Consider the following 24,476-nt stretch of genomic DNA (forward strand, 5'->3'; position numbering starts at 1 on the left):
CCTCCAGCGTGTCCTGGGTCTTCCCCGGGGGCTCCTCCTGGTTAGACGTGCCCGGAACACCTCACCAGGAGGCATCCTGAACAGATGCCCAAGCCACCTCTTCTGACTCCTCTCGATGTGGAGAAATATATATATATATATATATATTCTATACTTTCCATAATTCTAGCAATGACAGCTGGACTTACTTGCAGAGCGTCACACAGTGAGCCAGTGTTGAATCGGCAGCCTTGGCGTCTGCAGTCCAGCTCCTTGACAGCAAGGCCACGCTCTGCTTCATTAATGAGGATGGAGTCCTTTTGACAAAAACAATCCTCGAGTACCTGCAGAACCCCACTGAGTGATGCTGTGCAGCAGCAGCTTCCTTCAGTTCGTTCTCCTCTTGTGGATTTCAGCAGGTAAGCTGCAATCTATTCTACAATGAAACATTTAGTGATTTTGATTTTCTAATATCACAGTTATTATAATTATTTAATAAATGAATATCAGAAAAAACAGGAATGTACAAAATTCCAAATATTAAAAAAAAACTAGACAAATATTCAGTAATAAAATTAGTTTGATGCTCAAGCTAACAGTACAGCAGAAGACTTTATGGCACTGAGCATTTTGAAGATTTTTAATTATTTAATATATATATATAAACTCATCAAAAAAGTTCTGCCTAAACTGATGTAACAAGACTGACGTCGCCTTTAACTCGGAGCGTTGATGAATTTATTTTACTAATAATAAGCACAAGGAATCAAAGCATCAGGTAAGGTAAGCATTTTAACACTCTTTGTACTTCATAGGTGGGAGTGCCAATAAAAGAATATTCTGGTAACACTGTCAATGTTTAAAGCTAATTAAAGAAAACCTTTGCCTGATTGTCAGTTCATTGCAGTCACTCAAAGGCTTTGGACAGACATCTGCAGTGAATGCCAGTCACCTAAACCAAGTCATCTGCCTTTATGAGCAGGAGGGGGCACCTATCGTCAGCGCCACGGCATCCGGACCCCCTGAAGATACTTGAGGAGAGTGCAGACTACAGCTGAATATCACAGCTTTACAAACTGAAGCACACGACAGGATAACATGCCATTGAAGGAGGTAAGCTTTACTTCATCCCATTCAAAGTGCAAATCTGATGGAGGGCTGGGTGACAAATTTCTGTAAAGGCACACTTTGTAACATAACAACTTTATCTGAGTCGGACATCAGTGTTTTCAGTTGCTTGGTCTCTTTTTGAACACAAAACCCTGCATTGGAATAAGTGATTTTGAAAAATGGATGGACCAATGTGTTTTTTTGTTTTGTGAAAGAATACATTATTCTGCTTTTATGATATCCAGCTCAGCTACAGATGGTTACTGTTGAAATTGGATAAACGTGGCTTTTAGGAGGTATGTGATAAGCTTTTGTGATGTTTGTGGGAGGTAAATGTTCAAGTGTGATTTTTATGGGTCCTTGTTACCGCAAAAACCTTGGGACAGTAAAGAGCACTGCTCTGATTTAGAAATTAGAAGAGGTAATGCCTTAAATATGTTTGAATACACACTGTTCGTTTCATTTAAGCAAATACTTAATGTTTAATCATTAAAAGGATTGTAATGAATGGTCTAATTTACCTCATATAGTAAATCATCAGTGGATCACAAGTGTTTGTTGCCCATCACAGTTTGATTTGGACCTCTGTGAGTCAGTGCTGAAGCATCATCTGAACGACAGTTGCTTTTTTTAAAAATGCTTGTCAGGTTTTCTTGAGCAGTGGGTTAGTCGTATATGAATTCATTATGTTTGCCATAAAGGAAAGTGAATTTGATGACGACTTGAGAATTTAGCAATCCTTTAACCCGAGGAGAAAAACCTGGCCAGGAAATCAGGTACCGATTTGGGTATTGAAAGGGCTATCTGCTTTGGCACCATTGTGGAGTCTGCAGAAAAGTTAAAAAGATGAAGCCATCAATTCCCTCATAATGCACCCCTCCTATGCAGTTATGTGAGTATTAACACTGACTTAATTTAGGAGTCTTTGAATTGTCAGGAATTTCTTATATGCTAGGTAATGATGATTTCAACACAAATCCTCATTTAACCCTCACAGGCATCTCCCATAAACATCATACAATGTACTCTGAGACTCTAAGTAGTACATTATTTCTCATAGGAGTTAAAAATCAAACATGAAATCTCCTTAATATATTTTTGGAGTCATTGAGATCAGAAAGAAAAAAAATGGGGACATTTTCCTTTGTCTCCTGCTACTCGGATTTTTCTCCTGAAGAAAAATACCTCGGAATTCTCACAAGGGTCTCCTCTTCAGTTTCAGCAGAGACCTCAGTAAAGTCGCACAGTGGGTTCTGATTTTTCAAGAAGTGTCTTTTTTTTTTGCAGTTTCAAATTATTTGCATTGTATGCTCAGGAATGAGAGGTGCTGCAAAATGACACCTTGTATTGGCTATAAAAGGTCTAATTTTGTTTGACTTCTCACTACATCCAAAATGGCTAACACAGTACAACACCTTGGTACTACATTATGTGCTCAGTAATATATGGTGAAATGTACAAACAGTTGTTTGTGATAATAAAACTGTTTACTATAAATTACAAAGCTGTAGTCATTGCTTCTGATTAATACTATTAGTTGCTCTAATTTATGTTGCTGATCACCAATTAGATCATACTCACTCTAACACAGGGGTCCTCAATCACAGTCCTGGAGGGCCGCAGTGGCTGCAGGTTTTTGTTCTAACTCGGTTGCTTAATTAGAAAGCAATTCTTGCCAATAATTTAATTTCATGGCTTGTTAGTGCTTTAACGCTGCTATGTCAGATAATTCTCAGATCCTGGATGTTCTTCCCCTTTCTAAGGATATCATCCAAAACGGAGGACTAATTCTCAGTCCTTCACTTTTTTCTCTTCACTTTCCTTCCAAATATTTAATTAAACCCAACAGTGCATGATAAATACTCACAGGTATAAATGGTAACAAGCTAAATAGAGAAATGCTGGTCTCTTTTGTCGTTTGCATCTTATTGCTAATTAGAAGCAATTAAAAACCGAGAATACAGCTGTTTAAGACTAAAATAAGTAACAAGGGTTCAAAATCTTAACGAGCGAGACCACTAAAGTGACGCAGAAGTGTTACTTGAGCAATAAGTGCTTCTTATTAAGCAATTGGGTTGGAGCAAAAACCTGCAGCCACTGCGGCCCTACAGGACCGTAATTGAGGACCCCTGGTCTAACAAGACAGGTAGTGTGGCATAATGGTTAAGACTTTGGACCTCAAATCGTGAGTCTGAAAGTTCAAATCCCTCTACTGACACCATGTAACCATGAAAAAGTCACTTCATCTGCCTGTGCTCCAATTAGAAAAAGAGATGTAATCTTTAGTGTCTCAAATGTTGTAAGTCACCTTGGATAATAGCGTCAGTCCAATAATATGTAAAAATTGTGAAGTCTTGAAAGAGACGAAAACAAGACTAGAAAGAGAACTCCCAAAGTCTAACCTGCATTTCATACCAAATTCTCAGCTTTGACTCCTTGTATCTCGTGTCTCCTTTTTATCTAAAGCTATTTTTCCTAAGGAATTCTAGAAGAAAGAGCTGTAACGAAGTTGATTCCTAAATGAAACATACGAGAGAATCTCTGGGATGTCTCACGAGCCATCAAAGATCAACTTTTGAGCTTTTACATTTTTTTCTATTCCTTAACTTTGCTTTTGCACCATTCAGTCCGTCTTTACGATTTTATATATTTGCATGTTTCCACTTTCTGTGGTTACAGAAAAGCATGAGATTGTTTTTGTAGACCTGGGTAGTGAAAATAGACATTCCTAGAGATAAAATTTGAGTTATGGCTAAGAATTCTGAAGATATTCAGTTATTGATCACAATCTAATTCCAGCACTGCCCTTACATCTTGCCTGAAGAAGGGGCTGAGTTGCCTCGAAATATTGCATATTGTAATCTTTTTAGTTAGCCAATAAAAGGTGTCATTTTCCTTGACTTCTCACTAGCACTGTCTTGTGAAAAACACCTTAAATTACATTTAACAAACATACATTTCCCAACTTCTAGTTCTATTATATCTTTCTTAATTGCCCTTCTAAAAAACATGCAAAATAACAAATATATGAAGGTGATTTCAACTGACTAGAGAGGCAGGCAACATTTTTAATTGGCATCACTTTAGCCTTATTAAAGGATCAAGAAACTCCTATCACTATGGAGGTATTGGTGAACAGTAAGCAAGGGTTTAGACTTAGGAGATTATCCTTAATTAATATGTTAGCATTCTATGAGGAAGCAGCAAAAGCGTTTTATCGGAGGTTCACATGGAAACGTCATTGATATTGAGTTGCACAGAGATTTGAGAAGGTAGCACTTCACTAAATGAAGGTGGAATCCAAGGTGTCGTGCAAATATGGGTGAACAATTGGCTGATAAAAATTAAGCAAATTGTTATTGTGTGAAGAACATCTTCCAAATTTTTAGTAGCTATGTTAATAAGGGGCCAGTGTTGCGAACACTGCTCTTTTTCAATTCATTTACAGTAACTGATTATGATAAAATTATAAATAACATGCCAGTTAAGTATGCAGATGATGCTAAACTACGTGAAATGGCTGCTCAGTGGAATCTTTATTGATAGACTTGGATAGAATTTCAATGCATGTGGCCAGACGAACTTTAATGTGGACAAATGTGAATTGTTATTCTTAAGAAGTAAAAATATTATATGTAATTAAACAATGGTGGATTGACTAGTTAGTTATTATATTATAGTTACAGTTATTGTGGACTTGTCATTGATCGGGAAAGTTAATAGGATGTTAGGTTGCATAGTAAGATGTGCTGAGTATAAGTCAAGGTGTACTATGCACTCATCTGAAGTATTGTTTCATGTTTTCAAAAAAAAAAAGATATGAATATGCGAAACTCTGGACTGACTCCAAAACTCCTGAGTATGCACTGCGTGCAAAGATTAAAGGTCTTTTCAATTGCCAACAAGATTAACATCTGTTCTTTTTTTACAAGGGCTACCTGAGTGTCACAGTGAATTTCCGAGCTGTTTGTTTGATCACACACACACACACACACACAGACAAGCACATTCTTTCGCAGAGATATAATTTGAAGGAAATAATGATAACTACTGCACTTTCAATAACTCATCTTAGTGACACCTAAATTAATGCCAATGGCGTACTAACCTTCCTGCCTGACAGCTAACACGCCTGAAATCTTTCAACGACATTTTAAAGCCAGACAATGTTTTCTTGGGAAAAATATTTGATTTTGTTACATGTCACTTTGTTAGTCGATAATTGTTTTTTTATATTTGCACATATATCCATCTTCTGAAATCCTTGTATTATTAATAAGTTGTATTGTTTAGATCAGAGGTCCTCAATCACAGTCAAATCAATGTCTTCAGTGCAAATTGATTACTTCTTTAACAACAATAATTTGTAGACATTATAACACCCTTGTTATTTCTGAAGCTTGACTTACTCTGTTGAACACTATTAAACATGTAATATGCAGTTGTACTGGCAGAAAATTTGCTTGAATTTTACTCGACAAAAAATTATATTTTTGTTGAAATTATCACATCTCTATATAAATCTGCAAAACCTCTGTGGGAAATACGTAAGCAAAATATCTAAAGTAAAAAGTAATTCATTTGTCATGCAAATGCAATTTGCAAGCCAGAATAGCAATATAGTTGATGAAAATGCAAGATCGTCCACTTCTGATCACCACAAAAAAAGTTTTCCATTGCAAATGGAATTCAGTTTGCTACTATTGCAAATTACATCATTCTTGCTTTGAACTTGAAAAAGAGACTAAAAAGATGTTAATATGTTATTCCATTTGTCACGCATGAGAGTCTGAGGTTTGCCTTCCAGGCTCATTGGAGATATGAGATACCATGAGGGGGCACTGTCGCTGATGGTATCATCTCCTTTTTCCCCCAAAGACCTGATAAAACGTCCACTGAGGGCTACCAACTCCACCCGTTATAAAGCCGAGTCGCTCCTGGAATGGGTTGATCTCATTGTGGGGCGAGTAGACCACAGAATGGAGCTTCCACCCGAGTACTGACCACTCTATAGAGCCTTTGGTTTATTATTTTATATTCTGTTATTATTCTATGCCCCATCAAGTACCTGTTTAAGCTGTTTCGTCATGGCAAAGATTAAAGGAGCGACCAGGCTACTGCCCCAACACTTCCACTGTGACCAGAGTGTTTCCTCAGTCAACAACACACTAAATACACACAAATTAAGATCTGACCATTACTGGAGAAATTAACAATGTTGTTGAAAGAAGAGTGTTTCACCACAGAGACGTGATCAACATATTTAATGATAAGATTTTATTCAACATATACAGTTGTGCTCACAAGTTTGCATACCCTGGTAGAATTTGTAAAATGTGTGCCATACTTTAAGAAAAAGATGACTGATCAGGCAAAATACATTTAATTTACTTCTAATGGAATCCAAAAACTATAAGGCATCACAGAACAGCACAACCATTAACCAAAACATAGTAATAAGAAAATGAATGAGATGGTCCCTGTTCAAAAGTTTGCATACCCTTAGTTCTTATTACTGTTCATTGCCCCCTTTAGCATCAGTGACAGTGTGCAGTCTTTTGTGATAGTTGTGGATGACTCTCTTTATTTTCTCAGGTGGTTGAGCTGCCCATTCTCCTTAGCAAAAAAAAGCTTCTAGGTCCCATTGTCTTGTGTGAACCGCACGTTTGAGATCTGCCCAGAGTGGCTTAATGATATTGAGGTCAAGAGACTGTGATGGCCTCTCCATTACCTTCTCTGCTGAAGTCATTGAAGGGTCAATTTGACCTTCTGTTTTGGATCATTGTCATGTTAGAAGATCCAACCGTATCCCATGTGCAGATGAATGCAAATTGTCCTCTAATATTTTCCGGTAACATGCTGCATTGCCATCAATTTTCACTAAGTTATCTGTAGCTCACACACTCCTAGAATATCAAAGATCTACCTCCACGCTTCAGAGTAGGGATGGCGTACTTTTCATTATGGGCTTTGTTGCGTCCTCTCCAAGCATAATGTTTATGGTTGCATCCATAAAGTTCAATTTTGGTCTTATCATTCCAAATTACTTTTTTTCAGAAGGTTTGAGGCTTGCCTAGATGCTGTTTGGCAAATTGTAAGTAGGCTGTTTTGTGGAGTTGGCACAGTAAAGACTTTGTCTTGCAACTCGAATGTGCAGCCCATTTTTGTTCAAGTACCTCTTTATTGTGCATCTTGATGCAGCAACACCACTTGTTTGTAGAGAAGCCTATATCTCAACTGAAATGTCTTGTGGGATTTTCTTGGCATTTCAACAAATGATGTGGCTTAAATCTCAGTTGGTCTACCTGACCGTGGCCTGCTAACAACAGAACCCCTAAACTTCCACACTTTTTATCATTGTTTATCAGAGTTTGAACACTACTGACAGGTATTTTCAGATTTCTGGATATCTTTTTACATCCTTTTACTGATTTATGCAAATCAACAACCTTTTCTCGCAGGTTGTTTGACAGTTCTCGTGTTTTTCCTTTGGCTTAGTATCCAGCAAAGTCAGTGCAGCTCTGCCTGAATTTAAATTGACTATTTATACTCAGACTTTTACGGAGGAGGTGAGACAGGCACTGGGTGGCAGTGAAGAGTTACCAGACAGCTGGGAAACTACAGCGGATGTAGTAAGGAAAAGACGTATGATGACGTATGAAGACGTATGAGAGGTTGGACACTGAGGAGGGAGAAAAGGACCTGTACCGATTGGCTAGACAGAGGGAGTGAGCTGGGAAAGATGTGCAGCAGGTTAAGGTGATAAAGGATAAAGATGGAAACGTACTCACAAGTGAGGAGAGTGTGTTGAGCAGATGGAAAGAGTACTTTGATGAATGAAGAGAACAAGAGAGAGAAGAGGTTGAATAATGTGGAGATTGTGAATTAGGAAATGCAATGGATTAGCAAGGAGGAAGTAAGGACAGCTATGAAGAGGATGAAAAATGGAAAGGCCGTTAGTCCAGATGACATACCTATGGAAGCATGGAGGTGTTTAGGAGAGATGGCAGTGGAGTTTTTAACCAGATTGTTTAATGGAATCTTGGAAAGTGAGAGGATGCCTGAGGAGTGGAGAAGAAGTGTACTGGTGCCGATATTTAGGAAAAAGGGGGATGTGCAAGACTGCAGTAACTACAGGAGAATAAAATTGATGAGCCACAGCATGAAGTTATGGGACAGTGTAGTGGAGGCTAGGTTAAGAAGTGAGGTGATGATTAGTGAGAAGCAGTATGGTTTCATGCCAAGAAAGAGCACCACAGATGCAATGTTTGCTCTGAGGATGTTGCTGGAGAAGGCCAGAAGGAGTTGCATTGCGTCTTTGTGGACATGGAGAAAACATATGACAGGGTGCCTCGAGAGGAGCTGTGGTATTGTATGAGGAAGTCGGGAGTGGCAGAAAAGTACGTAAGAATTGTACAGGATATGTACGAGGGAAGTGTGACAGTGGTGAGGTCTGCAGTAGGAGTGACGGATGCATTCAAGTTGGAGGTGGGATTACATCAGGGATCGGCTCTGAGCCCTTTCTTATTTGCAATGGTGATGGACAGGTTGACAGACGAGATTAGACAGGAGTCCCTGTGGACTATGATGTTTGCTGATAACATTGTTATCTGTAGTGATAGTAAGGAGCAGATTGAGGAGACCCTGGAGAGATGGAGATATGCTCTGGAGAGGAGAGGAATGAAGGTCAGTAGGAACAAGACAGAATACATGTGTATAAATGAGAGGGAGGTCAGTGGAATGGTGAGGATGCAGGGAGTAGAGTTGGCGAAAGTGGATGAGTTTAAATACTTGGGATCAACAGTACAGAGTAATGGGGTTTGTGGAAGAGAGATGAAAAAGAGAGTGCAGCCAGGGTGGAATGGGTGGCGAAGGGTGTCAGGAGTGATTTGTGACAGATGGGTATCAGCAAGAATGAAAGGGAAGGTCTATAGGACGGTAGTGAGACCAGCTATGTTATATGGGTTGGAGATGGTGGCACTGACCAGAAAGCAGGAGACAGAGCTGGAGGTGGCAGAGTTAAAGATGCTAAGATTTGCATTGGGTGTGACGAGGATGGATAGGATTAGAAATGAGAACATTAGAGGGTCAGCTCAAGTTGGATGGTTGGGAGACAAAGTCAGAGAGGCGAGATTGCGTTGGTTTGGACATGTGCAGAGGAGAGATGCTGAGTATATCGGGAGAAGGATGCTAAGGATAGAGCTTACAGGGAAGAGAAAAAGAGGAAGGAAGTTTTTGAACATCCCTCGTACTACCAAAAAAAGTTACAAGTTAAGGTCTATAGCGGACAATTGGAAAAACAAAACTCTGTCATTGTGACTAGAACTGGCAAGGCCTCTAAAGGTAGCTACCATACAATAAGGGAACTAATTAAGAAAGGTGATGCTCAGCATTCCACGGCTCAGCCGTTATGGAAGAGTGTCAGTGAAGATTCCCTTGTTGACTCTCATCATTTCAGAAACTTTGCACACAAGTAAATATTTGTTCTTAAACATCAATCCAAAGTGCACAGCCAGAGCAACACTGCAATGATTTAAAATGGAAAAGTCTTGTCCTTAATTCCTTTAATATCAGTTGTGAAAAATCTGAACTTCTTCAATGTTCCCCAACTGTCTCGACACAGCTATATCAATTTTTCAAGAATCAATTACAAATGAAGCTTGAAAATAATTACTAACTAATAACTATTACAGTTTCCAAAGACTGTTATAAACATGCTAATCCGAGGATGAATATGGTAAACATTTTCTATTTATTTTTTACTGTTTTCTTATTGTGAGGGTCACTGTAAAATTATTTATGACTCAAAAACAAAAACATTAAATGTGAGAAAGAAATGATGGCTAAATATTTTATCATAACACTGTATCAAGTCTTTTAATCTTAATCTCTGTTTTCATAAAGTAAAGAGGTTCAACTCCTTAACTTTCTTTACGACTCTTGCTCCTCGTGCTGGAGTAACTTCAGTACGTTTTCTAGTATTGTTATGTCCTTCTTGTAATACATAGACTATAACTGCATGCTCTACACTATTCCAGATGATGCCCCGTAAATTCATTAAACAACTAAAACATTTATTCAACTTTTGCCATGTTTATATTCAACACAGAGAGGTTGCTTTATAATCCAACATCCTGTGTTTCTTATTTTTATGTTTTGTCTTTTTTTTTACTCTCACTCTATCTATCCATTATTGAATGTGTGCACCGTTATTCTGAGCCTCTTTTTGTGAGTACACAAGCTTTAAAAATTTTAAAACCCCTGTATCGGGTGCTCATTTTTAGTTTAAATTGTGTATCTGATTTGATTCCACAGTTCTGTTTGCCCTTTAAAGCATCGTCTGATAGCACAGGCTGCAAAACAGAAAGGTTTTACCTGACTGAAATTAAACTGCTGGATCTCAGCTTCAATACAATAGCAATTAATTCAATTATACGGTATTGCTGGATTGCGGTCCATCTTTACATTCTTGGACAAGTTGCCAGTTCACAAGGCATATTGGCTTGTCGTTATGACCAAGACTGACCTTGTGAACCTCTGTCTTTGTGTTGGAGTTCATCAAACAAATGTAAACATAAAGAATATAAAGAACTCCAATAGGCACCTTAAGCTGATACCAAACAGAGTTAAAATGACATCTAGTGTATAAGGGTGAAGGAGGTTAACTAGGGCAGTAGCTCCCAAACATTTTTAAGATACGACCCACTTTTGGGTGAGAAATTTGTTTGAGACCCTCCAGCATCAAACTCAACCTCATTCGTAAACAAACAGCAGCTGACTGGATGAAAAATATTTATCAAATAATACAAAATGGGCACCATCTCTTATCCAGTAGTACAATTTACCTTTGTTCTTTGTGTTTCATGGACTTTCCAACATGTTAGAGAAAGCGCATGCTAATTATTTTTAATGGCTGCATCATCGCTCAATAAAAAGGAATACAATACAATACAATACAATACAATTTATTTGTGTATAGCCCAAAATCACACAAAAAGTGCCGCAATGGGCTTTAACAGGCCTTGCCTTTTGACATCCCCCCCAGCCTTGACTCTCTAAGAGACAAGGGAAAACTCTCAAAGAGAGACCTCTTTCCAGGTAGGTTGGGCGTGCAGTGGGTGTCAAAAAGAAGGGGTTCAATACAATACAATACACAGAACAGAACACAAGTAATCCTCAATACAGTATAAAAATACAAATTTTACAAGTACGGACCAGAATTTAACAGTAAAAGGTATCCCATAATATGATTTGGATTTGTTTAGAGTCCATCAAGCTGCCTCCCCCATTTGGCCATTCCACAGCTGAACAGTGCTGGGCCAGCCAATCCGATGAAAGGACACCTCTGCCCCACGATTCCTGCAATCCTCCATCAGAGATGACTTTACCTTAGGCAGACAAAACAACTTTGCAGGTGTGCCGTGGCACCAAGTGCCACATTTGAGTACCGAGAAGAGAAACAGAAAAGGTGAGGGTTAGTATCCAATTATAACTATCATGTTACTTATGTTTTAGTGCTAATTAACAACAGAGATGTATGCTGTACAGTTAATCAGCAGCTCTAGTCAGGGTATGCTAAACTGAAGTAGTGAGTCTTCAGCCGGGATTTAAAAGCTGAGACTAAAGGGGCATCTCTTATAGTAGCTGGCAGACCATTCCACAGTTTAGGGGCCCTGTAACTAAAAGATTCCTCTGTGTTGAAAACCCCAATAATGATATGCAGCTCATTATTGGAGCCAGAAAATAACCTGCTCATAATTTAGAAAAAGTCCCTGGATCCTGATATTGATGGCTGAGGTGTGTTACTGAGAACTTTGCAGAAATTTCCCGTTTGTGGTTCCTCTTGGGATGTTGGCACAATAGAAATAGGATAGCTTTCAACTGCTTTGAACCTAACCTCATTGGGCACTGGTTTTAATGAAGATTATTTATTGAAAGTCCTATTGCTTTTGGCACAACTCTGCACCTTATTTTTGCTTTTTGTCTACACAAGAAGAAAGTGTCATATTTTCACAGATAGTGGCCAAGCTGGGGAAAAATGCGTATTCTGGGACTTACAGTGCATCCGGAAAGTATTCACAGCGCATCACTTTTTCCATATTTTGTTATGTTACAGCCTTATTCCAAAATGGATTAAATTCATTTTTTCCTCAGAATTCTACACACAACACCCCATAATGACAACATGAAAAAAATGTACTTGAGGTTTTTGCAAATTTATTAAAAATAAAAAAATTGAGAAAGCACATGTACATAAGTATTCACAGCCTTTGCCATGAAGCTTGAAATTGAGCTCAGGTGCATCCTGTTTCCCCTGATCATCCTTGAGATGTTTCTGCAGCTTAATTGGAGTCCACCTGTGGTAAATTCAGTTGACTGGACATGATTTGGAAAGGCACACACCTGTCTATATAAGGTCCCACAGTTGACAGTTCATGTCAGAGCACAAACCAAGCATGAAGTCAAAGGAATTATCTGTAGACCTCCGAGACAGGATTGTCTCGAGGCACATATCTGGGGAAGGTTACAGAAAAATGTCTGCTGCTTTGAAGGCCTCCATCATCCGTAAGTGGAAGAAGTTCGAAACCACCAGGACTCTTCCTAGAGCTGGCCGGCCATCTAAACTGAATGATTGGGGGAGAAGGGCCTTAGTCAGGGAGGTGACCAAGAACCCGATAGTCACTCTATCATAGCTCCAGAGGTCCTCTGTGGAGAGAGGAGAACCGTCCAGAAGGACAACCATCTCTGCAGCAATCCACCAATCAGGCCTGTATGGTTGAGTGGCCAAATGGAAGCCACTCCTTAGTAAAAGGCACATGGCAGCCCACCTGGAGTTTGCCAAAAGGCACCTGAAGGACTCTCAGACCATGAGAAAGAAAATTCTCTGGTGTGATGAGACAAAGATTGAACTCATTGATGTGAATGCCAGGCGTCACGTTTGGAGGAAACCTGGCACCATTCCTACAGTGAAGCATGGTGGTGGCAGCATCAAGCTGTGGGGATGTTTTTCAGCGGCAGGAACTGGGACACTAGTCAGGATAAAGGGAAAGATGACTGCAGCAATGTACAGAGACACCCTGGATGAAAACCTGCTCCAGAGCGCTCTTGACCTCAGACTGGGGCGACGGTTCATCTTTCAGCAGGACAACGACCCTAAGCACACAGCCAAGATATCAAAGGAGTGGCTTCAGGACAACTCTGTGAATGTCCTTGAGTGGCCCAGCCAGAGCCCAGACTTGAATCCAATTGAACATCTCTGGAGAGATCTTAAAATGGCTGTGCACTGACGCTTCCCATCTAACCTGATGGAGCTTGAGAGGTGCTGCAGAGAGGAATGGGCGAAACTGGCCAAGGATAGGTGTGCCAAGCTTGTGGCATCATATTCAACAAGACTTGAGGCTGTAATTGCTGCCAAAGGTGCATCGACAAAGTATTGAGCAAAGGCTGTGAATACTTATGTACATGTGATTTCTCAGTTTTTTTTATTTTTAATAAATTTGCAAAAACCTCAAGTAAACTTTTTTTCATGTTGTCATTATGGGGTGTTGTGTGTAGAATTCTGAGGAAAAAATGAATTTAATTTATTTTGGAATAAGGCTGAAACATAAGAAAATGTGGAAAAAGTGATGCGCTGTGAATACTTTCTGGATGCACTGTATGAGGCAGCAGTGTTACCCATTGTGTAATGAAGAGATTCACAATTTGTTAAAGGAATAACACACCCAAAAATTATGATTTTTTCTGTTATTTCCCCTATTTTGTTTGTCGTTAAGGCTAAAAAAAATGGTTACTATCATGTTCATTTGAAGAACAAAGGTAAGAAAATTATACAATAAGTGTCAGTGGGGACCAATGCTGTACAACAGCAATATCAAAATAACTATGAAAAAAATCTCAAGATACTCATGTGGCATAATCCACATGTCAGGTATCCAGATGCATGCTACAAGCAATTAGTATTTATGGTAAAATATTGCAGAAGGAGTGTATTTCAATGGAATTGATCTACTAATTTAAAGACCTGCCCCTGTCCTCATTCACTGGACATTAAGTCACAAGGTTTTTAATGCTCTGTTTGTGAAACTGTCGCGGTAAATCGATATTCTGTTTGTCGAAGTATGTCAAATATAAATACACGCAAGGCATATTTTCCACCTAATTATGCTTTCTCTCTCCTTTCTTTAAACTCTAGTTGCATTTGCCTCTCAGACCAAGCTGTGTAATATTTACATCATAAGAAGTGGGTATTAGACAATGCAGAAGGTGTTAATGGGCAGGACTTCTGACCAATGAATGAGGGGAGAGGGTGGGTCTTCTATATAAGAGCTTGTTCTCGTTTTAGTGTGTTCCACTTTCATTCATAAGAGTAATTTCAAGAAAGGTTTTTTTTAAAACAATATTTTACCAAAAATACTCATGTTTGGCACATTGCGAGGATAGACTAGATGTCTAGATACCTGATATGGGGTTTTCAACATGAGTAATTAGAGCTTTTTTCGTGGACATTACTCTGCTTGCTGTTTTTCAGCATCAAGCTTTTTCCATGGATGTTTTGATATTGTTTACAGTTCTTCAGCATTGACCCTATTGATGCCTATTGTTTCAATACATTTGTTGTCTCCGTTTTCCACTAAACAATGTGATTAACAATTTTCTTCAGCTATTACTACCAACAATACAGGGTACAATATGGATAGTTTAATAATACCGGGTGTCCCCAAAAAGAACATCAGAGTTTTAAAGAGCTGTAGCTTGGCGCCCATTCATCGGAGACTGCAGAGCAACCTAGTCGCATCTTGAGGAATTAATCTAGTTTCATTTCGTTGCTGGTAGATGGTGCTAGTGCTTATCAAAAAGCTAACAGTGTGTTGTTTCGATTAGTTACGTTTGCAGTTATGGTTGTGCCACAACAGAAAAGCTTTTTGCATTTGCGATTTCACCAGAATTCAGTTGGTTGTTACTGTGCAGCGGGCATTTCATCAAAAATATGGGACTGACCCTTCGAATGACAATAACATCGGTCTATGGTTCCGGCAATTTCGGGATACTGGGTGTATCTGCAAAGGTAAAAGCACCGGATGACCTCAAACTTCCTCCTCTGCTGAGAATGTCGCCCGAGTGCAAACTGCATTCACTCGGAGCCCATCGAAATTAGTTCGACGAGCAAGTCATGAGTTACAGATACCAAAGTCAAGTGTATGGAGAATTCGCCGATTCCAGTTGGTTATGAAATCATATCGTCTGCAGTTGGTTCAGGCCCTTAGATGAGGGAATAAGATGCATCGAGTTGAGTTTTCAACTTTCATCCAGCAAAATTTGGAGACCAATGAAGATTTTTGTTCCCTGATTATCTTCAATGATGGGGCCACGTTTCACATTAGTGGGAAGGTAAATCGTAATAATGTACAAATTTGGGGTGAAGAAAACCCTCATGCAGTTATCGAACATGAATGAGACTCCCCCAAGACTAATGTTTTTTGTGCGATTTCGAAAGTCGAAAGTTTACGGTTCTTAGTTTTTTGAAGGAACCATAGTAACAGGAGCTGTGTACCTGCAAATGCTGTAACATTCACTGTTTCCTCAATTGGAAGATCAAGAACCAGCCGATTTCATTTTTCAACAGGATGGGGCACCACCTCACTGGTCTCTTCCAGTGTGCCATTGCCTAAATGAGACCTATCCCCAACATTGGATAGGAAGATCTGGGAATCAAGATTTGTCACTCCACCATTGGCCTCCAAGATCCCCAGATATCACTCCATGTGACTTTTTCCTTTGGGGATACGTCAAAGGATTAGTGTTCCAACCACCAATGCCTACAACTTTGGACGAAATTAAGTTGAAGATAATGGCTGCAATTCAGAGCGTCAATCCTGATATGTTAACGAGAGTTTGGCAGGAATTTGAATACCGCCTCGATATTGTTACAGTTACTCGTGGGGGGCACATAGAACATTTATAGACAATGTGGGAAACACGTGAATATAACAGCTTTTGTATATGCTTGTGTCATTCAATAAATATAGCTCTTTGAAACTCCGATATTCTTTTTGGGACACCCTGTATTATCATAAAAATAAGAACTTAGAAAAGAAATACTTAGAACCAATTTTTTTTTTTATTTACTGCATGTTAAAATTAGTATAGATAAAGGGTCAGAAATTTTGGCCAGCAGGCCTGTAGGAATACAGGTGGGCTGAGAATTGACAACACCCCTTTCTGCTGCAGAAGGAAAATGTGGACTGTAATGGGGGTGTGACTGGAGTCGTGGCTGAACAGGATGGGTATGAAGAAGACTGTAAATACACATCTAGCCCTTAAATGTTGTATGGTTTGTAATGCCACATTTTATTTGCTCTTATGTGGTTCTAGTTATAATAAAAATGACTATTTTAATAAATGAACAAATGAGTAGCTTTCTCCTGCCTGTTCTGCTCTTCTCTCTAATTGCCTGGGTTAACAGATGTAAACACAAGGGGGGAAATACTTAACTACATTACATTACAGTGCGGTACGAGTTTTGGGTTTTGAGGCATTCTTGTAAAATCTAAATATAAAGGGAAATAGGGTTACCCTTGGGCCCCAACATGACAAGACACAGATAAAAAAAAGTATCACGTTTGGGTTGAGTATTCCTTTGATCTTTCAATTACCCACATACTGTGCATTACTTTTAATCTTTAGCCATTAAATTTGAAGAGAAAAGTAGAGAACAAAAACCTGATCTGCTCATTATTTTTTCTGCCCTTTTCTTAGGAGCTGAAGAGCCGCAGATTCTGGCGTGCAGTTCTGGCAGAGATACTAGGCTCACTGATATTCGTTTCTGCAGTGTTAGGTTCCTCAATACCAAATCAAGCACAGGATTGCTCGATTCTTCTGCTACAGCCTGCTCTGGCTGCTGGATTCACAGCTGTGGGACTTGGCCACTGTTTTGGAGACATTAGTGGAGCGCAAGTGAATCCTGCAGTCACCCTGGCTTTTCTTGCCACACGGAAGTTGGACATTCTGCGAACGGCTTCATACATAATTGGTCAATGTCTGGGGGCTACAATGGCAGCTGGTATCCTCTACCTTACAATTCCTCTGAAATCAGCAGCCCGGTGCTATGTAAACATGGTTAGTATGATTCACTTTTGAGTTCAAAGTAGATGGTATAGATCTGCAATCCCTGCTGTTTAGAACATCAGTTTTGATTTGAAATGTAAAGCTGCTTAAAGAAAAAGTTGTATGGGGAACAGAATTGAAGAGCCTAAATGTTTGGTGCAATTAGCAATTGTAGAGTATGCAATGCTCTAATCCTTTACTAATCCTTTTTTTTGCACTGCATGGTATTGGATAACTGCGGTGGGTTGGCATCCTGCCCGGGATTGGTTCCTGCCTTGTGCCCTGTGTTGGCTGGGATTGGCTCCAGCAGACCCCCATGACCCTGTGTTTGGATTCACCGGGTTGGAAAATGGATGGTATTGGATAATGAGAAACCATTAAGGGAGTAATGTGCACAGGGCAGGAACCAACCCTGGAAAGAAACGCAGTGCACAATAGGATATAATAGTAATAAAAGTTAATGGCGTTAACCAAAAAACAAAATCACACAGATACACCCCACAGAATAAAACCCTACCATCTCACCTGCAAACAATCAAACTGGATATAAATAAGTTCAGTCGTTTATATCCTGATTACTCAGTCAAACATTGTAGGATGGGGAATAGAATGTGTTCTGGCAGCATGGAGCACAAGACTGAACAGACCCTGTGAGGGACAGCAATCCATCACAAAGCACGCTTGTTCATATGCCTGCACCCACACATGTTAGGCCAATTTACAATCTCCAATAAAGCTTACCTGTGAAATTTTGAGATGAAGTACGAACCCAAAAATCCTCAGACACATACAGGACAATCCTACAGAGTACATACTAATGGTGCCTGGACTTCAATTTCAACCAATGAGCCAGGAACTGTAAGGTAGCAGAGCTCTACACTGCGCCACAGAAGCACTCTATCAGTGTGTTTTTATATTTTTTATGAGAAGTGTTATAGAAATGAAGCCAATCAACTGACAAAATTACATTTCAATAATAATCATAGATATGATACTTACCTGGTCTCATTTTAAACTCTAAAATATAACTAGCAGGTTTTGTAACAAAACCATTCAATTAATATGTAATAGAATGATTACTTCCCATCATCAGAGAGCTTAATTACTGGGACGATTTTAATGAATGTGCTGTTATTGTAATGCATTTTCCAAAGACATTATATTATTAACTGCCAGACAGTATTCAGAAGCCATTAAGAAGGCTACCAGAAGGCCTCATCTGGAGTACTGTGTGCAGTTTTGGTCATCAGAATACAAAAAGGACCTACAGCACTGGAGAAAGACAAGAGAAGAGCAACTAGGCTGAGTCCAGGGCTACAAGGGATGAATTATGAAGAAAGATTAAAAGAGCTGAGCCTTTTCAGTTTAAGTAAAAGATGATTAAGAGGAGACATGACTGAAGTGTTTAGAATTATGAAAGGAATTAGTACAGTGGATTGAGAACCATAGACACTTGGAATAAGCTACCAAGTAATGTGGTAGAAAGAAGGACTTAGGGAGTTTTAAAACTCGATTTGATGTTATTTTAGAAGAATTATGTGGATGGGACTGGCGAGCTTTGTTAGCTCAAAGGCCTGTTCTCATCTAGATTGTTGCAATGAGGTTTTATTATTATTATGTAATTTTAAAAGAACTCCTTTGTGTTATTAAAATAAAAATGGATTTTACAAAATTATTTCAGATAAATCCTGAAAGCAATGCAGGCCAAGCTCTGGGAATGGAGGTCCTTGCTACTTTCCAGCTTGTTTTCACCATCTTCTCAGTAGAGGACCACAGGCGACGAGAGGTGGGAGAACCAGGAAACCTTGCTATTGGATTTTCTTTGAGTGCCGGAATACTCACTGCGGTGAGATATCACCAGTTCCACATAGAAGTTTACCCAAAGAAGCAAAGTCTTACTTTATTTTAATGTATTATTATTGATAAAACTGATAAGACAGTATTCATTTCATGTACATATGCATTCTTATGTGTAAAATTGGTCAATGTTTTTTTTAGATAACACAACTCAACAAATGATGAAAACAAGCTCAGCTCAGCTTTAAATGCTCTCTTTAACTTCTCTCTCATTTGCTTCAAAATACATTTGGACATTAACACTGATGTCATGTAACAAAAACAGGCATAATTTAACAAAGTTAGCCAATTGGCTGTATGCTACCTTTTTATTTATGCCTCACTGTTAAATGGCTGGTAGTTAAGGAAAATGAAAAATTTTATCAAGAGATGAAGCTAAATTAAACCATGAAAAAGAATTAAAATCTGGAAAAAGAGCAGATGGCTTTGTTAATTTCTTAATGAAATAAAACCCACATTACTGGTAATTTCTGGTATGGTAAACTAATGAAAGCAATTGGCAGGATTTTCAAGTAACAATAGTAGTGACTTTAGATGAACAATGCAGATTGAAAGAAAACACCTCTTACATCTGGCTTAGAGGTTTCTTCTTTATTTTGATGACAGGATGTGAAACTTTAATGAGTTAAACCTTGTAAAGATCACTTTATTCTATATTACCAAAAATGAGTGTAGTTAAATCTTGTATAAAGTCAAATTGGTGTAATTCATATAAAGGTTTAGATCAGTAAAGATAAATATGAAGGTCTTAATAGTGAAAATTTCTATTCTAAATGCAGTATTCTATTATGATACAGATGATCTGGCCACTTCAAAACATTTATACACCTTAATGAATCTCAAGGGGCCTTGTCTGCTTTCGCTTTCTTATCCATGGCAGCTATGAGGTCAAACTGGACAGACCAGACCAGACCACACTACTCTTAACAACATTTATCACTTATTGCTGTTCCCAAGCTACTGATATATATAATCTCTCCAAAATGCCCCAATCCCCCCACCATGTTTTTTTTCCCAGGTGGCTGTGCCTGTTACATCCCTATGAAGGGTGGGTGGTTAGTAGGCATGCTATCTATATGCCCAAACCACCTCAAATGATTCCTTTCAATCCTGAGAAGTAGTCATATTGCTGAGTTCCTCACTCTAACCTCAGAAAATGAGCTCAGCGACCTTTCTTGGTACTCACTGTCTTATTCTTTTGGTCCTTACCAAGAGCTGGTGCCATAGGTGAGGATGGAGATGTAGAATGACTGGTTAGTCCAAAGCTTGGTCTAAAAACTGAGCTCTAGCTTCACCACCCAGGTTTAGTATAACATATGGAAACCTTGTCACACTGTGGTGTTGATCAGTCTAACAATTTCCTCTAACCTCACCCCTGAAAGTGTATTCTACTTCTACCATTATTAAATACGAATGTTGGCAGAACTAATAAAATGTTACTTAACATGTTAAAAAAGTAAGCTTGCACTGACCTACTATAAATGTACAAAAGTCTGATACAAAATAAAACTAATTACATTTACATGCAACTTGAGGGCAACACTTGGCAAATAAAAATGGGAGATCTTTCCACTAAGGAAGGAGGGAGTCCAAAAGGAACATTCCAATCACATGTTGAAGCAAATGAGTGAAAGAATGTTGGGAAAAATTAATTTTTCAAATGAGCCTGAATGACAGAATGACCATCCTCCAGCTGAAGACTTTCTAATGTCTGTATATTTCACTCTGTGTCCGTAGGGCCACATTTCAGGGGGGAGCATGAATCCTGCCCGCTCACTTGGGCCAGCAATAATAACAGGCTACTGGGAACACCACTGGGTAAGATCTTTTTATAAATGTACATGTTAACAAATCATGATGGCTTCCCTCTGACCTCCAAAGGTCAAAAACATTTTTTTATTGGTGTGATTTAGCAGATTTTTGAAATGATGAAACCTTTTCATATAGTCTGAAGCAAAATTCCTCATGTGTAATTACATTTTTTTAACTATACTTTTATGATTACAGAATTAAAATGCCCACCCATACCTTTCACTTACCTTAACACTGTTGGCATATACAACACAGCCAAACTAGAAGAAGATCCTACAGGCTACAGCTACATTATTAATGTCCTAGAGACAAAGCATTCTAGAACTAAAATCAACGAATACAGAAAAGCCAACCATTTCATAATACAAGCTCCAACAAGTAAAAAAACTCATAATTTTCAAACCGAAAATAAAAATCAGCACCATTGTTTACATTTGCACTATAATTTACAAAAAAAAGTATCTAAAAATTCTCTTTCTAAATTGCAAGTATTTGTTTTGTAGTTCTTTGTCTGAGGTCTATAAATGTCACAAGGTGTATAAATGGCTGACACAAGCTGATTAGCATGCATACTGAAAAAAGATTATACTGTACACAACATCTTGAATTACTACCCATAGGTGCAGTCCATCACTCTCTCTCTCTCTCTATATATATATATATATTGTCAGAATAAAGGACCAAAAGCCACAAAAAGGTTTGGGGTAGCCACCCTGTACACTGTAGACTGGTTGCAGCGATAAGCAAAGAAACTGATTTTCAAAACTGAGTTCAAGACAGAACTGATGTATGTGGGACAAAATGGCAGTTTTAAAGTCTGGCAGAGGAAGTGAGGTTAATGGGGCTGGAACTGGAAGTGATGTCATCTTGCCTGGAACCGGAAGTGATTAAATCGGTACTGGAACTGGAATTGAGGTCATCGAGGCCAGAGCCGGAAGTGATGTTATCGGGGCCAGGCGGAATTACCCATAACTGGTCTGCAGGAAAAGAAGAGAAAGGGTTGGTGTATGCCATCACCCCCTGGTCCGGCATTGAATTACCCTCATTCAAGCCCTTTGACTGCTTCCCATACGACCCCCTCACCTCAGGTTGGGCGTTCCTGATGAAGAGCTCATAAGAAAGAGCATCCGGGTTGGCGTGGCAAGAGCCTCATTGATGAACAAGCAAAGACTTATAAGGCTGTAGGTCAAGAAACCACCTTGTGACCCGCAGGTTTGACTCCTTGTGTAAGGCCATCCACTATAAAGGTGCATGATCTGTCACCGATGTAAATTCTTGGCCCAAGAGATAGTACCTCAGCTATGTAATTGCCCATTTGATCCCCAAGACCTCTCGTTCCACCACCGCATACCTGGTTTCCCGTTCCAGCAGTTTCTGGCCCAGGAACATGACAGGGTGCTGAGCACCATCAATGCTTTGGATCAGCAAAATACCAAGACCTGTGTCTGAAGCGTCCATCTGGAGGATGAAAGGTCACTAAGACTGAATTAAGATGAATTAAGTCACTAAATGCAGTTCCACACCCCATTGTTGGGGTACAAATCGGTAGTAGTAGCCTGCTAAGCTAAGAATGACTTGGACTTGCCTCTTGATCCTTAAACGGGGCCTTTTTAATATGGCATGAACTTTAGAACACTGTGGCCTCACGGTGCCCCGGCCTACAATGTAGTCTAAATATTTGGCTTAGTTTAATCCAAAGAACCATTTCTTTGGCTTCTTTGGATTAATCCGAAGACTGGCCTCACCTAGTGTCTGTAACATGTGTTGGAATAGATGAATACGTCATCCAAGTAGGCATCACTATAGGAATTATGAGGACAGAGCACTTTCTCCACCAGACGTGGGAAGGTTGTGGGGTCCCCATGCAACCCAAATGGAAGGACACAGTACTGCCAGTGCCCGCTACAGGTACTAAAAGCAGTCTTAGTTTTTGCGGAGTCCATTAAAGGAAACTGCCAGTGCCCCTTCATCATGTCAGGCATGGTCAAATATTGACCTAGCCTCTCGAAGAGGTCGTCCACTTGTGGCATCGGGTAGGCATCAAACTGTGAGACTTGATTAAGCCGATGAAAGTCATTGCAAAACCTCCAACTCCCATCAGGCTTGGGGACCAAGACAATAGGGCTGGACCAGGGACTACTACTCTCTTCTTAACTCTTAGTTCCAGCATGCGCTTTATCTCTAGTTTTGCTACATATTTTTGCCTCAGGAAAATGATACAGGCATTCTTTTATTCTGTCAAAATATCATGTGCAATCAGAGACGTCTTTCCAGGTTATTTTTATGAGTAAAGAGTGAGCAGGACTGATCGGAGGAGGAATCAGGCTCCTTATCCTTCCACAGTTTCAGCATGTTCACGTGATAGACCTGCTTGCTGGTTGAAGATTGGGTTGCTTAACCAAATAATTGACAAGCCCTTTCCACTCCTTAACTTCATTGCTAATGGGCCAGTAATTTGGAGTGAAAGGTAGGAAAAAGAACCATGACACAATCTTCCGTGCGGAACTCCCGTAGAGATGTGCCCCGGTCATAATATCAGGTCTGTGCTGGTTGCACCTCTTATATGTGACTTTTTAGGATTGGGCAAATCTTTCCCAATCTGTTGTGTAACTGTGCAATATATTCTAGTGTATTTGTGGAAGGGAGTGCTTCTTCCCCCCAACCTTTTACAATATTCAATATGCCCCGGGGCTGTTGTCTGTATAAAAACTCAAAGGGCAAAAAACCCTTAGAGGCTTGTGGAACGTCCTGGTAGGCAAAAGGACGAGGGGAAGGAGCTGATCCCATTTCCTCCCATCCTCACTGACCACCTTGCGAAGCATCTGTTTGAGAGTTTGGTTAAACCTGTCCTCTAGACCAGGGGTCTGCAACCTTCACTATCAAAAGAGCCATTTTGCCCCTCTTCCTCCAAAGAAAAATAGTCTGGAGCCGCAAAACATAACACAGCTTATAAACTTTTAAAAGTTTTAATCTTTTTTTAGATTTTACATGTTACAACCACGGAATAAAACAAACAGAAGTGCAGTGTGCATGTGTAGGCCTACTTTGAAATAAATTTAACTGAACTCTGCAGGCCTATTTGAGTCCTTCCTATACCTGTATAAAATTAAAATAAAAACTAGCCCACTTTAATATAAATAAAACATTTAGCTGTAGCTTAGCAGCTTTAAAAAAGTAAACATAAAATTCCATTTCAGTGTGCTCTCATCCTCTTCAGGTTTCCCTCTCAGCCAGCAATCAACTGAAGCACCTGAACATACAAAAAAACCAACATCAGCTCCGGGTCTGAAATAAATGTGTTTTTTTTTTTTTTTTTAAATATTAGCCTATTAAATGCTATTGTTCTCACCTGTTTAATGTGACTTCTGTTTCTGAAGTTCGCTGCAGATCATCTCTAGCACTTTAAGCTACTTTTTGTATGAAAATGTGCTATATAAATAAATGTTGTTGTTGTTCTATGTCGGGGCTATACGATGTGACTTTGACCTTCACACAGGACTGCAGGCTCATGTGTGAGGTGGGAGAGATATTTGGACTTTATGAAGTTCATTCTTGAGAAAACTTGCTCACATAAGTATGTTGAGCCAAAGATGGACAGGACTCCAAATGCATAT

General features: G+C 39.3%; 1 protein-coding gene across 2 annotated transcripts in view; it reads left to right on the forward strand.

Moving 5' to 3' along the window:
* Positions 1-892: 892 nt before the first annotated feature.
* The window catches only part of LOC114649538 (aquaporin-4), a 32,875-nt gene continuing 9,291 nt past the window's right edge, over positions 893-24,476 (forward strand). The window contains exons 1-4 of one of the 2 annotated variants that reach the window (XM_051924090.1): positions 893-1,092; positions 16,846-17,205; positions 18,875-18,979; positions 20,788-20,868. In XM_051924090.1, the coding sequence (XP_051780050.1) occupies positions 1,078-1,092; positions 16,846-17,205; positions 18,875-18,979; positions 20,788-20,868 (561 nt within the window). In that variant the 5' untranslated portion in view covers positions 893-1,077. Of the gene's footprint in view, positions 1,093-16,845; positions 17,206-18,874; positions 19,040-20,787; positions 20,869-24,476 lie in introns of both variants that reach the window. The other variant, XM_051924089.1, reaches the window with a different exon arrangement.

Source organism: Erpetoichthys calabaricus, chromosome 3 (genome assembly GCF_900747795.2).
Source record: "Erpetoichthys calabaricus chromosome 3, fErpCal1.3, whole genome shotgun sequence".
Taxonomy (NCBI): domain Eukaryota; kingdom Metazoa; phylum Chordata; class Cladistia; order Polypteriformes; family Polypteridae; genus Erpetoichthys; species Erpetoichthys calabaricus.